The sequence below is a fragment of the Spermophilus citellus genome, assembly GCF_964194105.1.
Source record: "Spermophilus citellus genome assembly, chromosome: 10".
NCBI lineage: Eukaryota > Metazoa > Chordata > Mammalia > Rodentia > Sciuridae > Spermophilus > Spermophilus citellus.
In genome coordinates, this window is record NC_138197.1 from 29,510,674 (window position 1) to 29,526,415 (window position 15,742).

At 34.3% G+C, this 15,742-nt stretch overlaps 1 protein-coding gene across 4 annotated transcripts in view; it reads right to left on the reverse strand.

The window, feature by feature from the left end:
• Positions 1-15,571, reverse strand: part of FERRY3 (FERRY endosomal RAB5 effector complex subunit 3) — a 54,064-nt gene extending 38,493 nt beyond the window's left edge. For all 4 annotated transcript variants that reach the window (XM_081309813.1, XM_081309812.1, XM_081309811.1 and 1 more), the window contains exons 1-6: positions 15,510-15,571; positions 12,511-12,705; positions 10,730-10,875; positions 6,138-6,319; positions 1,695-1,794; positions 506-627 (exon numbers count right to left, since the gene is read on the reverse strand). In XM_081309813.1, the coding sequence (XP_081165939.1) occupies positions 506-627; positions 1,695-1,794; positions 6,138-6,319; positions 10,730-10,875; positions 12,511-12,688 (728 nt within the window). In that variant the 5' untranslated portion in view covers positions 12,689-12,705; positions 15,510-15,571. The remainder of the gene's footprint in view (positions 1-505; positions 628-1,694; positions 1,795-6,137; positions 6,320-10,729; positions 10,876-12,510; positions 12,706-15,509) is intronic.
• Between the last annotated feature and the right edge of the window lie 171 nt (positions 15,572-15,742).

The following is a 15,742-nucleotide window of genomic DNA, read 5'->3' on the forward strand; positions in this document are numbered from 1 at the left end:
TCTTTTTAGAATATAAGTGAAACATAGGCAAGCTAATTGCACTGAGCAAAACCAATTTAAAAAAAATAAAAGATAGTAGTATTTAGGTATACACACCTAAACGGTTTGGAAAGGCAAAGTTCTAGAGGTGAAATCACTATTTTAGACCAATTAGTTACCACTCACCTGGCTCCAAAATAATCTACATTTAGTGTCTATATAAAAGGTGGGGAATAATAGCATAAAATTATCTTGAATGTGATAACTTAAAATATACACAAGTAACAAGGCTCAACTTTATAGTAAATATAAACTATTACTAACAATAGACTTTTATATGAATAAGAACAACACATGGGGCTGAGGATGTGGCTCAAGCGGTAGTGCGCTTGCCTGGCATATGTGTGGCTCGGGTTTGATCCTCAGCACCACATACAAAGATGTTGTGTCTGCCGATAACTAAAAAATAAATATTAAAAAATTCTCTCTCTTAAAAAAAAAAAAAAGAACAACACATGACTAATACCTGAGTGAACTGTTGTTGGGGTTTTTCAGATCTTGATGAAGTTTTATTACCCATTCCTGATATTCTTGCTTTTGGATGGCCGTTGATTGTTTTAATTCATTTGACCATTTATTTTCTAAGTCCTAAAAGAGAAAATGTGCCAACTGGTTAATTTTTTTATGTAAAAAATAAATAGGGGGCAGGGGATTAGCAAGGATGGTGGAATGTGATGGACATCATTATCCAAAGTACATGTATGAAGACACGAGCTGGGTGTTAATATACTTTATATACAAACAGAGATATGAAAAATTGTGGTATATATTTGTAATAAGAATTGTAATGCAAAAAAAAAGAATGGGAAGTTATACTCCATGTATGTATAATATTTCAAAATACATTCTATTTTTTTGTATAACTAAAAAGAACAAATAAAAAATTTTAAAAAAATAAAATTGCTATACTACAGTGACTAAATAAATAAATAAAAAGTAAGCTGGGCACAGTGATGCATGCCTGTAATCCTAGTGGCTTGGGAAGCTAAGGCAGGAGGATCATGAATTCAAAGCTGGCTATAGAAATTTAGCGAAGTGAAGTCAGCCAATCCCCAAAAGACCAAATGCCCAATGTTTTCTTTGATATAAGGAGGCTGATCCATAGTGAGATAGGGAGCAGGAGCATGGGAGGAATAGACAAACTCTAGATGGGCAAGGGGTGGAGGGGAAGGGAGGGAGAATAGGATTAGAAATGATGGTGGAATGTGATGATCCTTATTATCCAAAGTACATGTATGAAGACATGAATTGGTGTGAATATACTTTGTATACAACCAGAGATATGAAAAATTGTGCTCTATATGTGTAATATGAATTGTAATGTATTCCACTGTCATATATAAAAAAAAGAAGAAAAAGAATTTGTGGAAAAACCTTAACAAAGTAGACATGAATATAAAAATTGCCTTTCTGTGTTAATAAAATAATTCAACTCTTAAAAAAATAAAATGTTAAAAAAAAGAAATTTAGTGAGGCGCTAAGCAATTCAGCAAAACCTTGTCTCTAAATAAAATATAAAAGAGGGCTGGAAATGTTGATTAAATGGTTAATCTCCTCTGGGTTCAAGCCCTGGAAGGAAGGAAGGAAGGAAGGAAGGAAGGAAGGAAGGAAGGAAAACACAACTACATACCTAAAAGCTCTTATATGTCACTCACCTGCTGGGATTCAAAATGCTGAGCAGCCAGTGAATTTACATCCTGATCTGTCAGTGATTTTCCCAATTCCTGCATTACTTTTTCCATTTCAATACCTTGTCTAAAACATAAATTAGCAAATCAGGTAAGTATATTCATCAAATTTCAAGACCACTCCTGATTCACAAAGTGAAAATAAAACTTTTATTTTATAGGATTATGTCCAAGAATGGGAATTATAATACCTGAAAGTGCCCTGAATCCTTGGAAATCCTCAAAGAAATAGTCTGCAATTCCAGCTTAAATAGATTTTCTTTTTATTTGTATATGAACTAAAATGACTTCAAGTTCTGAAAGTTTGTCTATATTATATCCAGAAACTGCCAAGTAGGTTCTAAGAGTCCAACTGTTAAGTCACAAAATTACCTTTAAAAAGGCATGTAATATACTTATCTAATTATAATTTAAGAATGTAGAAATTAAGATTGATTTTTCTTAGAGGAAAAGTTAATCAATGGTTTAAGTAAACTGATTTAATTTAAATAAACTGTGATAAATTAAATTCATTCATATTATATATTTATGTAAAAATATGTATTTCTATCTATACCTTTAGAATTTAATGTCACTCAATATTATCATTAGGTCATTAGGTTTAAAATTGGTGACCCTACTATGTTTTTAATAATTATTATAGATCAGGTAAAGATCATGCTTGCAAGTGAGATTTTTATTTAAAAACAGAAATAACTGCTAAATGGTTTATAAACACAAACTGATAGGTTTATATTAATATTTTACCACTACACATGTTCCCTCTAGTGGATAAAATATATCATTACTATTTTTTTTTAAGTTGAAAGAAGTATCTAGAATTTGGTTTGCTGAAAAAAAAAAGCAAATTTCTTGTAAGAAAAAAAGTTAAGAATTATTCAACAAATAAAATGTCTGAATATTTATTTCATCCTAAATGTGTTCAAAATTCAAGTAGCTAATAATGTAGTAAATGATACAAATATATATCTATATTCTATGAGAAAGACCTAAGGAAATTTTATTGTATTTCAGATGAAATACTAAATATAGATTGGTTTAGTATATCAGATGTGACAACTCCGCAACCTGCACATTATTTGAAAGGCATTTAAGAAAAAAGCTCCTTAAAATTATAGTGAGGTTGTACTGAGAAAAGATCTTTTAAATATTGAAAGTGCATTAAAATGAAAGGAAAAATAAGAAAACATGTCACTTCTGCTCATGAACAGGATAATAAATGACTTAAGTACCAAAATTCTGGGTGAGCCTCCATAGCCTCCATAATGAACTTCAATTTGCCTTAAGTCATACTGTTCACCTTTGCAATAAATATTAGTGTTCTAGCAGAAGACAACTTATTTTTCTTTGTCAAGCTAACAGTTTGGACATATGAAAAATAAACTACAAAACTGCTTTTAAAATAGATGCATCCCAAAATGGAATATGGAGGAAGAGCATGAGAAGAAGACTACCATTAAATAGGGAAGAGAGGTGGGAGGGAAAAAGAGGGAGAAGGGGAGTTGCAGGGAAGATAGAGTTTGAAAGCCTAGATTCATATTCTGATATATTATGTGGAATTTATGATCTCTTAAGCCATTAATCACATGGTGATCATCATCCATAGCTTCTAAATGACTTCTCTAAGGGCTAAAATTTTCTATCATATTATGCAAAATCCCAAGGATCCTGGGTACCAGACAGAGATTATACAGGGAGGACAGGAGAAAGCAAGAACAAATCTAGACTTATATGTAGGAAACGCACAAAGTGATCGTAACATAAGACACTTCTTGTTAAAAAGTTATTATTAAATTGTAGTATAAAGGTGTATTAAGAATTGTAATGCAAAAAAATTATGAATGTAATGCATTCCACTATTGTCATGTAAGACATAATAAAAATAAAAATAAATAAAAAAAATAAAACAGATGCATCCAAATATTACTTATATGTTTAAAATAAAAGTAAAAGGCAAAGCCCCACCAAAAAATATCTTCAAGGACATGTCAAACAATAAAATAAAACAAATTCCTGCTTAAAAAAACTTCCATTATAGAAAAAATATAAAGTTTTGATAAAGGCAAATAATTAGTAGGTTAATTCAGCTTCCCAAAATGTGAAGAGCCATGTGGGGTAGGAATAGTCTTCTGATTTTGATTAAGAATAATTATAGACTATGGATGGCCAGATACAGAGTTTTCTGGGACGTGTAGTGAGTAGGCAGCAAAGTGTGTTGCAATTTAGGGTAATTCACCAGCTGAAAGAAAGTACTAGTAATAGGTAGCCAAGACAGGAGTTTGCCAATATACAGTTATCCCCTGAGGTCCAGGGGAGATTAGTTCCAGATACCAAAATGTTCAAGACCCTTATATATAAAATGGTGTAGTATTTGTACATAAGCTATGCACATCCTCCAGTATACTTTAAATTATCTCTAGAAAACTTGTACCTACTATAAAGTAAAGGCTATGCAAACAGTTGTCATACTCAATTGTTTATAGAGTCATGACAAAATACAAAAGTCTGTACATGTTCAGTATGGGTGCAATTTTTTCCTCTGAATATTTTTGATCAACAGTTGGCTGAAACCATAGACACAGAGGGCCAACTAAAATATGTGGAACGAGTGTTGTCTCAGAAAACCTGAGATCTAAGAACCATTTCAAAATGAACTGAAGGTTATATTGTTTGAAGGCCTTAGTAGAAAAATTCAAACGTGAATGTCACATGAACATCAACAAAAGGTGATTGGTATTTGATAATTTTTATATGTTCAAAAATTTAGTTCTAGATGGGTACAGTGGCATATACCTATAATCCCAGGGACTTGGGAGACCGAGGCAGGAGGATAAAGTTTAAGGGTAACTTTAGCAACTGTGAGAGGCCCTAAGCAACTTAGCTAAACCTTGTCTCAAGATAAAAAATACAAAAAATCTGTGGATGTAGCTCAGTGGTAAATCACCCCTGGATTTAATACCCACTACCAAAAAATATATTCACAAATTTTATTGGCTACATAATAAGAAACTAGAAAAAAATAAATTTTTGTCTTCCCCAGGGACAAAGCTTCAACTGCTTACCTGACAGCAACTACCCATACTGCAGCTATACCATCTAGAAAGGAATAAACTGCCTTAACCTAGCTAGTCAACAAACTGAAACCCATAAAGGAGTACAAATATCTCAAAATATCATGTGTTCTCAAAAAAGAGATCATTCTAATATTTTATGGTATAGGAAAATAAATAGTTCACAGAAACATAATTGCCATAAAAACTTACAAATCTATGCAAGAAAATAAAAATGCCAATCTGGAATCCAGAAGAGAGTATCCCCTGTGATCAATATTAAATCCATTTGTCTAATATGGTTTTTGCATTTCAAATGTTCTTATTTATGATAACCTTCAAAATAAAAGATTATTCTATTACTCATTTTAATGCTTTTTAGTGGGAAGCTAATGGGAAACAGAAGCAAATCAGCACATCATTTTAAATTTACTTCTTCGGGATTAATTATTATATCAATCACAAAAAATAAATGTGATTTTTGTCCTAACATGCTTTCACAACCAAAGACATTTTAGCTCAGTAACATTAAAAATTTATCCAATGTCTGAAATAAATATTTGAAGGTAATGCTATTAGTCTGCTAAATTAAAAATGATTATCTAGGAGGAGTGTGTCCTGACTCATATCACAATATATAGAATTATGAGGAGGCAGTCTGGAAAGCCATGATTTAAAAACAATAATACTAGCAGCTTTATATTCACTCTGAAGAAACAGTGGTCCATAAAGGCATCATTTCATACTGTATTAAGTATCCCTATAGAATAGATTCAAATTTGACTAAAATTTCTTTGAATAACGTGAGTGTTATTTTTTTCTTCTTAATGTAAATAAGTTTATGGAATGAACTAAAAGACCATGTACTTAGATCAGGGCAATGAAGAGAAAGTTCTTACTAGGGTACAAGGTACAGTGATTACTAGCTTTGGAGTTAAAGATTCCTTGGTTTAAAATTCTATCCTGTCCTTGGACAAGTTACTTACTTTATTTAAGCCAAAAATTTTCTCATCTTTAACAGTAGGGTTGAGGTAAAGATAAAGGTAAAGACAGGGCACAGTGCTCAGAGCAAAGCAAGCCTTCACTAGCAAGCCTTCAATCTATTCCTCTTGTTACAAATAAGAATATGTAATGCCAGCACAATTTATTTACGTAAATCACTTGAGAAGTTCTCTAAGTCTATAAGGACAGTCCCAGTTGAAATTACACATTTAAATATACAAGAAAATTGATTTCTAATATTAAAGCATTTTTCTACTATATCCTTTAATTTTATAAAATATGAAAACAAGTTGTTCTGTAGGTCATCATATATGACATTATAATATTCAATTATGATAATCCAAGAAATGTGAAATACCTTTCTCTTAATTTTTTCAGCTCCACATCTCTTTCACCAATCAGTTCTGAGATACTAACAAAGTAATTATGTTCCAGATTTAGAAGAGTTTCAGAAGCAGGAGAATGTATTAGATCATGATATACATCTGCAAAATCTTCATCCCAGCTGGGCTCTTCAGGTCTTGCATGCTCTAATGTACTCTATAAGATGATACACAGACATTCCTCAATCATGACTCAGAATTTTTATTTAACACAGTTCTACAAAAGTATGTATATTACAGCTCCATTTTTGTATATCAGACAAGAACAGAAAAACCCTCTATTTATATATGTGTAGATATATAAATAGAATGAGAACAGAAAGAACATGGAGAAATTTAAACTAAATTGAGCTATCTGGGAACAGAAATGATGCACTAAAAGGGAGGAAGGTACACAAGTTTCCAAAATTAAAAAAAAAAGTATGCTATAATTCCATTTCTATGAAATCACAAACACACACACACATACAAACACACATACACACACAAAGGGAGATCAACAAAATGATAACAGTGACTATCTCAGGACAGTGGGACTTTTGGTGACCTTTATTTTATTTTTTATGATATAATAATTTTCATGTACTAATCATATAGTGAGAAAAGCTTTTTATTATTAAAAAATGTGCTCTACAGTGTTGGGAAAAGTATAAACGGCAGCCGTACCCCAGAGAAAAAACCCCAACATGGCGCCTAAGGACTTCTCCTTCCTACCTTCTTCTTCTCTGCAGTGGCGCGAAAAGTTCCCGCCCTTGTGAACTCTCCCGCCGGCGCCAATTTCAAACCTCGCTGGCGGGGAACCTTAGCCCCAATGAGAACTAATGCCTGGGCGCGGGAACTCATATCTGGAAGAACTTGCCAATAAACAGGTGGCCTGCCATTTATCTAAGTCCTACCATCTCCCCTTTAGTTCTATATAAGCACACAGCTTTTTGCAATAAAATTGGAAGTGTCTTTGCGTGGGGAATTCTTTCATACAGGGCTGGGATTGTGGCTCAGTGGTAGAGCACTTGTCTCATACAGGTGAGACACTTAGTTTGATTCTCAGCACCACATATAAATAAATGAATAAAATAAAGGTCCATCAACAACTAAAATTTTTTTTTAAAAATGTGCTCTACAAAGTATTTATAGGTTGTATATTTAGAAAATGAAGTTACCTATGTAGTCAGCTGTGATACATTAACCTTTATTAACCTCCAATACCTAATTCACCCATGCCTATGTAAAGATAAAGGTCTTGTTTTGATCTTTCCATTTATGCTCATTTTAAAAACAGTAATATGCTTTCTTTTATATACTTAAAAAGATGCCCATCACAAAAAGACAACCACCTCAATACATGCAAGACACAATGCAGAAGCTTATAGGTTGAGAAGTACCTTGTCAAATACCATACAATTTAATGGCAAAATAAGAATAAAACAGTTTGGTGTTTTTTCCATCGTTGATCTGTGCAAACAGATATCTGTTTTTATTATTTTTTTTTTAAAGAGAGTGGGGGAGAGAGAGAGAGAGAGAGAGAGAGAGAGAATGAATTTTTTAATATTTATTTTTTAGTTCTCGGCAGACACAACATCTTTGTTTGTATGTGGTGCTGAGGATTGAACCCCGGCCGCATGCATGCCAGGCGGGCGCGCTACCGCTTGAGCCACATCCCCAGCCCAAGATATCTGTTTTTAAAAAAATCAAAATTCTTCCCTTTTCTTATCAATGAATATACTAAAACTGAAATGTAAGATGACTGAGAGTCATAAGTTAACTTAAAGCAAATAAATAAATCATAGAAACAGGTATCTTGAACTTTGCCAATTAATGGGTAAACTTTATCCTTTGTTATCATTCACTTATCCCTCAGACAAAGGCCTCAGCAGACAGGAGGAGTTCAAGAGGACTAGCTGAACCTAGAACTCAGATTTCATCTCCTCTATGCCTCTTTCCACCAGGCTCTGCTCTAGGAATTATAACCAGCCCATGTGACTCATCCTCTGGTCAAAAATCACTTCAGGCTCAGGCTGAAACTGTACAGGAAGGAGCCAGTGCAAGATCACTGGGATCTGACTGGCCCACACATAACACCAGATATTTGGTGATTCTATTAACCCAGTCATCTAACTACAAAAAAACTGCAGTACCTATTTTAAACCTGGCCTAGGGCTGGGGATGTGGCTCAAGCGGTAGCACGCTCGCCTGGCATGCATGCGGCCCGGGTTCAATCCTCAGCACCACATACAAACAAAGATGTTGTGTTCGCAGAAAACTAAAAAATAAATATTAAAAAAATTTAAAATATCTCTCTCTTTAAAAAAAAAACAAAACCTGGCCTAGCACAAGCCTGAATCAGAAGCTGCCTACACAGGAAACACTACACAGTCCTTCCTTGATCTAATTTATGCTCTTCCCTCAAGAGAGGTGATACCAGGAATTGGAATGTGATTGCTGAGAGGAATGAAGCATTGAGTACCTGCAGAAAGAAAACTATTCACTGTCAATCTCAACCTCCACCCTCAGGCACAAAACCTGGCTTCTTTGAGGTTTACACCATTCAGCACTGATTAACTTTTGGTCATTATTATAAAAACAATCCATCTGTCTCTTATTAATTTACTCTTATTAATTTAAAGCTTTGGCACTAAGTTCATAGTCTTCCTCTCTGTCTCAAATCCTGTATCAACCCGGCCCACTTGGATGTCCTTATGGACAACCTATTCAACATTCCATCTTCTTAGTCCCTGAACTCTTATCTTTCTTAAGTTCTCCACTCCACCTCAGCCACCCTTCAGTAACTGCTTTAGTTTGAATCTTGAGTGTCCTCCAAAAGCCCACATGTTAAAGGCTTGACTCAAGATGGTGCTATGGGAAGGGGGTGGAACTTTTAATAGGTGGGCCCTAATGGGAGGTCCTGGGGTCATTTGGAGTATTTTTGAAGGGGACTGTGGAATACCTATCTCTTCCTCTTCCTTTTCTATTTTGCCTCTTCCTTTTCTTCCTTGCCATGAGGTGAGGAGATTTGCTCTGCCATATTCTCTTGCCTTGATATGCTGCCTCATCACAGGCCCAAAGCAATGGGGCCAACAATCATGGACTGGAACCTCTAAAACTGTGAGCACAAACAAACTTTTTCTCTTCATAAGTTGATTATCTCAGAAATTTGTTAATAGTAATGGTAAGCTGACTAACATAGTCTTCTCATCAATAACAGGTTAACTTCCCATTTAGATTCTCTTCATTCTCTATATAGCTTACATTCTGTGCTCAGCATTTAACCACTGTCTTACCAATATCCTCAACTCTCTTCACTGATGTTGTCTTTCTTACCCATCTAATAAAACCCTAATAATCTTCTTCTCTCTGCATGAAATCAGGCTTAGAAAGCCACAGCAGAAAAATCATGAAACTCCAAAGTTCGTGTTGGCAAACAGACTACTCTAACTTGCCCTTCAATTATTCTTGACAATCCCACCATTCCTTGGAGAATTCTGTCCTCAAGAACCCAACTCTCTCATTACTCCCTACCTCATCTAAACAAATTATCTGTCTTTTCTATTTCTCAGATAAAGTTGAAGCAGTCAGAAGAGACTATCATCAACTTCCTATTACAATTAGTAAAATTTTCGGGATTTATATCTTTCCTGCATTAATGAAAGATATACATTTCTTCTCAGTTAAGGATAATTCTCCATTTGAGTTCTGGATTCTATTTTCTAGACTTCAACTCTACCATCTTAAAAACAAAACAAAAACAACAAACCTCTGACTCTGTATTCCCATTTAGCAAGTGCCTCAAATAGCCAAACTTCTAGAGTTATTGATTCCTATTCTTCCTTCTTTCTACTTCCTTATTCTTAAAGTCACTGAAATCTAGTTCCTGCTCCCACCAATTCATTGAAATGACCTTTTCATTGACAAGATTACTTGATAAATCTAATGTTATATTTGAGTCTTTTCTTTACATCATATTCAGTGGCATCTTGGCTTTTTATCATAGTTTAACTGATGGTGGTTTCTCTCTTAGTAAATAAAATAATGATGTGTGTGGCATCTTAGACTTTATGAAATGGTGTATGTTAATTAAATAGAAAAGCGATGGCATTATATAGCTACACCACAACAATAAAGTAAGAAGACAAAAGTAAATCAAAGTGTCAGTCTTAGAGTCATCAGATGAAAGCCAAGATATACAATTAATTTAGAATTTCAGATAAAGAGTAAATCATTTTTCAGTATAAATATGTTCCATGTAATATTTGGGATAGTTATACTAAAATTATTCATTGATCTGAAATTCTGTCTTCAATAGGTATCCCATATCTTTAATTACTAAACCTGGTGACCCCACATTGGCTGGATATGGAAAAGTAGCTTCTATTTTACAAAAGTATTCTACAAAGCATATTTTTAATGTGCTCATACTGATAAATGAAGGAGCACAAAAGCAGCTGAATATTATTGTTATACAGATAAAAAAGGATTCTACAAACTGTTTTAAGTATTATGTTAGCAATTTAAAAATCCTCACTGAATCCCAGAATATCCTTGAAATATACAATTTGACTTATTTTCTTACCTCAGCATAAGCTTTGGCCCATGTATTTGCCAGCTGATGTAAATCTACTTCACCTGATTTCACAGCCTCCAAGCATGCTTCAGCATCTCTATCATAATCCCTGAGGGATTCTTCCTCTATAAAGTGGCTCAGAGCTTCTTTTAAGTCTGTAAGAGGAACAATAAATGCCATCATCAGCATTCCACATACAGAAAGGGAATATTTTACTTGGCCAAGCATTCCAGTGCAAAATTTTTATTTTATCAAACATGCTTAATATCATCTTCAATTAAAATAAAATCAGTAGTAGAGTGCTTGTATCACAAGCACAAGGCCCTGGTTCAATCCCCAGTACAGGGAAAAAAACTTAGTTTAGGGAATCATTTCATAACAATTTTTTTTTATTTTATTCTGTCCTCAAAAACCCAAATCTCTCATTACTCCCTACCTCAGCTAAACAAATGATGTGTGTGGCATCTTAGACTTTGTTGCAGAAAGGTCAAAATTCTTAGTTTTTCTGTATCCTTGATACTAACTAAATAATGTTAATTTCTTTTTTTAAGAGAGGAGAGAGAGAGAGAGAATTTTTAATATTTATTTTTTTAATTTTCAGTGGACACATCTTTATTTGTATGTGGTGCTGAGGATCAAACCCAGTGCCGTGCGCATGACAGACAAGCGCAATAACACTTGAGCCACATCGCCAGCCCTAAATAATGTTAATTTTTTAAACCAATAATTCAGTTTGAAGCCGAACAGGTATATGCATATAAAGAAAGACCCACAGATTTTGAGAGTCTGAAGTTACTGTATATAAGTGAAAAACAGTTTCTTATATCAGTTTAAAGAGTATATTAGAGCTTTTGAATCTGCAAAAAGAAATCGATTATATTAAAACCAGTTTAATGCAGATACTCTAAGGTTTCAATTTGAGAAACACTATTTAGGGACTACCATAATGGAAAGAGCAGTGGAATACACATGGATTCTGGCCTTGGTTTTGTCACTATGTTGGTGACTTTAGACCAGGGTACACAATCTTGAATCCCTTGGAGGACTAGCTGAAACCAACTGCTTCAGGGCTACCCCTAGAGTTTCTGATTCAGCAGGAATAGCATAGAGCCAAGATTTTACATTTGTAACAAGTTCCCAGGTTGTTGCTGATTAGGTACCACACTTTGAGAATTACTGCCTGAGGTAAATAATTTATTTATTTATGTTGTTTCTTTATTTTTATGATATGATTGTGCTAGAAAGTTTCTAGGTTGCCTTATAATTCTAGCATTCTGTGATTCAATATATTTTTAATTTGAAATTTTTTCCTAGTCTGTGAAATAGAAGAGAGAGACCTTTTAAAATGGCTTAATATAGATCACTTTATGAAACTAATTTAGGTAATCAAATACTTTTCAAAGATTAGAACTTCTGTTCCATGGAATCTTAATGATTGATTATCAGATCATTAAAAGGCCAACCAATTTACCAATATAATTCTATAATATTGTAATTAGTGATGGATGAAATACCATATGAATCAACTCAACTAAATTTAAATGTGAAAGTTTTCATTAAGACCTCTTTTCATGATGTAATTTTTTAATTAAAAATTTTTTATAACAGTTACACAGGTAATAGGGGAAACAATAAAGCAAAGATCTGAGGAATCTTTTAGTCTTGAAGCAGTTAATTCATATTTTGTTTCCATTGCTTCTTAGGTTTATGCTTTCTAGCATGAAACTTCTAATGAGAGAGTCCATAAGAAAATAATTAAGTGGCATTACTTTAAAAAAATCAGTCCTTACCATTTTCTATAAAGCATGGCAAGCTGTGAAGCAGCATCAGACGTCCATGCAAATGACTGGCATTTTCCTGAACAGGAAATTTGAGGGGTACTCTCAATTCTAAGCACTCAGTTCCTACTTTGAATTTATACACAAACTCCCTTTCTTTGTTGCAGAATCTTTCTCGGTTTTTCTTCATATTCTTTGACAGGTTCTCTGTAGAATAACAACAAAAAAACAACAAGTTATATTATAAAACCATGATGTCTCATTATTGCTGTAGCACTTCTAAATATATTCCATCACTCAGAAGACTTTATTTGTGTGACTCTGAGCCAACTATTCCAGTTTTTTCCAAGTGTTTATCCCTGCCCATTTTTTGTTTTCATAATGAAAATGAAGTTCTTCCTCTATTTTTTAAAATGAAAACAGTTTCTTTTAAACTTCATACAAGGAAAAAATTATACATTGTATTCTTAGACAGGGTTCTCAATACTAGGGAAAGGATTCTTAGGAAGGGATACCTAGATGTGTAGATAAAGAGCTAGTAAACAGTTGGTGAAAACAAAGTGAAACAGATCAGGGACCAAGTAGTGATCCAGGTGATCTTAGAGGTTGTGATTTTTGAGATCTGATAGGAGAAAGGGATAAGAAAGTGTTAGATCTCCATGTAGCAAGTCTATTGCTCTCTTGATAATATTCAAACCCTCTATTCCAGTTTACACCTCTAGACTCTTCTCTAGGATGCACCTACACCTTACTCATCAATAAGTCAATTTGCAAATTTGTTTTCCTATCATTCTGAACTTCTGTTAATACCAAATTTCTCTTTCCACTCCTAAGCTTTCTGAATTAAGTTTTCCTGAGGGTAGTCTCACTAGTTTAAATTTTCTTGGATAATAACTACTCATTCTTTGGGTCGTAGTTCAGCTGGCCCCCAGAAGCCTAAACCAACTCCCCAAAAGTATACTGGGTCCCTATTACAAGTTCTCATACTACTAGTCTGGACTTATCTGAATCATGCTATTTTCTTACTCTCACTAGAATAGTTTACTTCAAGTAAGAGAAAATGTATTCCATGTACCAGGTAGAATGCTGGGAACATATTAGCAAGGCTAACAATTGTTAAATTATATGGTATTTTTATTTTATGGTGCTCTCTGCAAAAATAAAGAAGACAACAAATAGTTACTCATATTGTGCTTTAAAAAGAGGTCACCTACTTGAAAGTAGAACGATTACTAGGGACCAGGAAGGATGCAAGGGACAAGGTGGGGGTGAGGGTGAAAGAAGGATAGTTGGATATGATCAACACATGCTATATGCATGTCTGGAAAATACTGTGATTCCATTAATATGCACAATTAGCATGTTAATAAAAAAGAGTCACTTGACATTTAAAAATAATTCAAAGGACTTTTTTGGTGTTTGTGTGTGGGTGTGCTGATGGCTCGAATTATCCAGCCCATATTTTCAAATCTGTATGTAGGGTGTATATAAAAATTTCAGTCTATTTCATCCTAATGCAAAGAAAGAGGATACTGGGCTGGGGGTACAGCTCAATGGTAGGGTGCTTGCCTAGAATGTGCAAGGTCCTGGATTTGATCCCAGCACTGCAAGAAAAGGAAAAGAGAGGGAGGGAGGGAGGGAGGGAGGAAAGGGGGGGGAGAGAGAGAACAAAAACCTATGTTTTACTCATGGAATTGAATGACTAATATTCAGTAAGTGTAAATTAATGTAAATTTGTACAACAGTTTTAGAAAACTGGCAATAATTACCAAAACTACAAAAGGTCTGTTCTATGATGCAGAAATTCCATTCCTAAGAATATATTCAAATGCACACACATACACACATGCATGCACATGCACATATATTCACTAAAAGCATCCAGAAAACTTTGTGTATGGTATCATCATCTCTAGATAATTGATGGTTTCCTTGCCACCAATGGGCCACCCCTTCTCACTCTTCTACATTTTAGGCTCCCTTCACTTAAACTTCCCACTACATCTTTCCAAAACTTTTTAGCATGGCATTCAAGGACCTTCATAATCTAAACTCTATTTACATCTCCAACTTCACCTTCTACTGTGAGTATCCTGAAGGTTGTATCTTATCTATAGTTGAATGATAGCTCCTAACATGACATACAGACCTTTCACCAACATTTGCATTAAGAAAGTGGTGCGGTAATAAGAGAATTCCCTCTTTGATTTTGTCACTCAAATGGTTCAAATTCTGGTTGTGCCATTTAATTGCTACCTGAACAACTGGGGATAGTGCCATTTAACAGTGAGTCATAAGGATTAATCAAAAATAAATATGAGGGCTGGAGTTGTGGCTCAGAAGTACAGGCCTCTCCTAGCACGTGAGAGGCCCTGAGTTCAATCCTCAGCACCATATAAAATAAATAAAATAAAGGTATTGTGTCCAACTACAACTAAAAAATAAATATTTTTTAAAAAATAAATATGAAACATCTGACAAACATAAGATGATCAATAAAAGGAAGCCAGAAATAAAATATCTAAGAACATATCAACATAGAAATCACATGCTACTGAGAAGATACGATAAAATCAGAGGCAGTAAATGTGTTAACATCGTAGCAAGGAATTGAACGTTGCAGAAATACGAGTTACACGGTCTAATCAGTTGTTAAATTATATGGTATTTTTTTTTATTCCGTAATAAAATTATCAGCTCTGGTTTCAATCGGTTCAACATCTTAGATTTGTTTCAATACACTGATAATTTAGTTCCATTTCCCTCCACTGTTTTTTTTTTTTTTTTTTTTTGTAATAGATTTGCTTCAGTTTTAGTGTCTGTGAAATCAAACATGGGATGGGAAAAGGACTGGACTGAACTCAGAGAACCAACAGCGGAGGCTCTGGGGCTCACATTAGGGAAAGGGCGGGGAACTACGGGGCCAAGAAGCTCCAGCCGAGCGACAGGACCAACCCCTTCATTAGGAGATTTCAATCTTAAATGGTCTCCTTAAGTGGTTCAGAGCTCACCTCGCTTGGTCCCGAAGCAGCCAGCACCCTGGGAGCTGTCAAGGAATATCAGCTGACTTGCCGGCTTGTTTTTACCGCCAGCAGATCCCCCACGGCAGATTCACTCACCTTTTCCTGTTTTCTGTCACTTCGTAGAAAACTATTTGGTTAAGATAACACCTTTTCAAGTATATATTAATCTAATAATTTAAAAAGAGCAACAAGGTGTGTTTCTAAGCAGTTATTAAGTATTT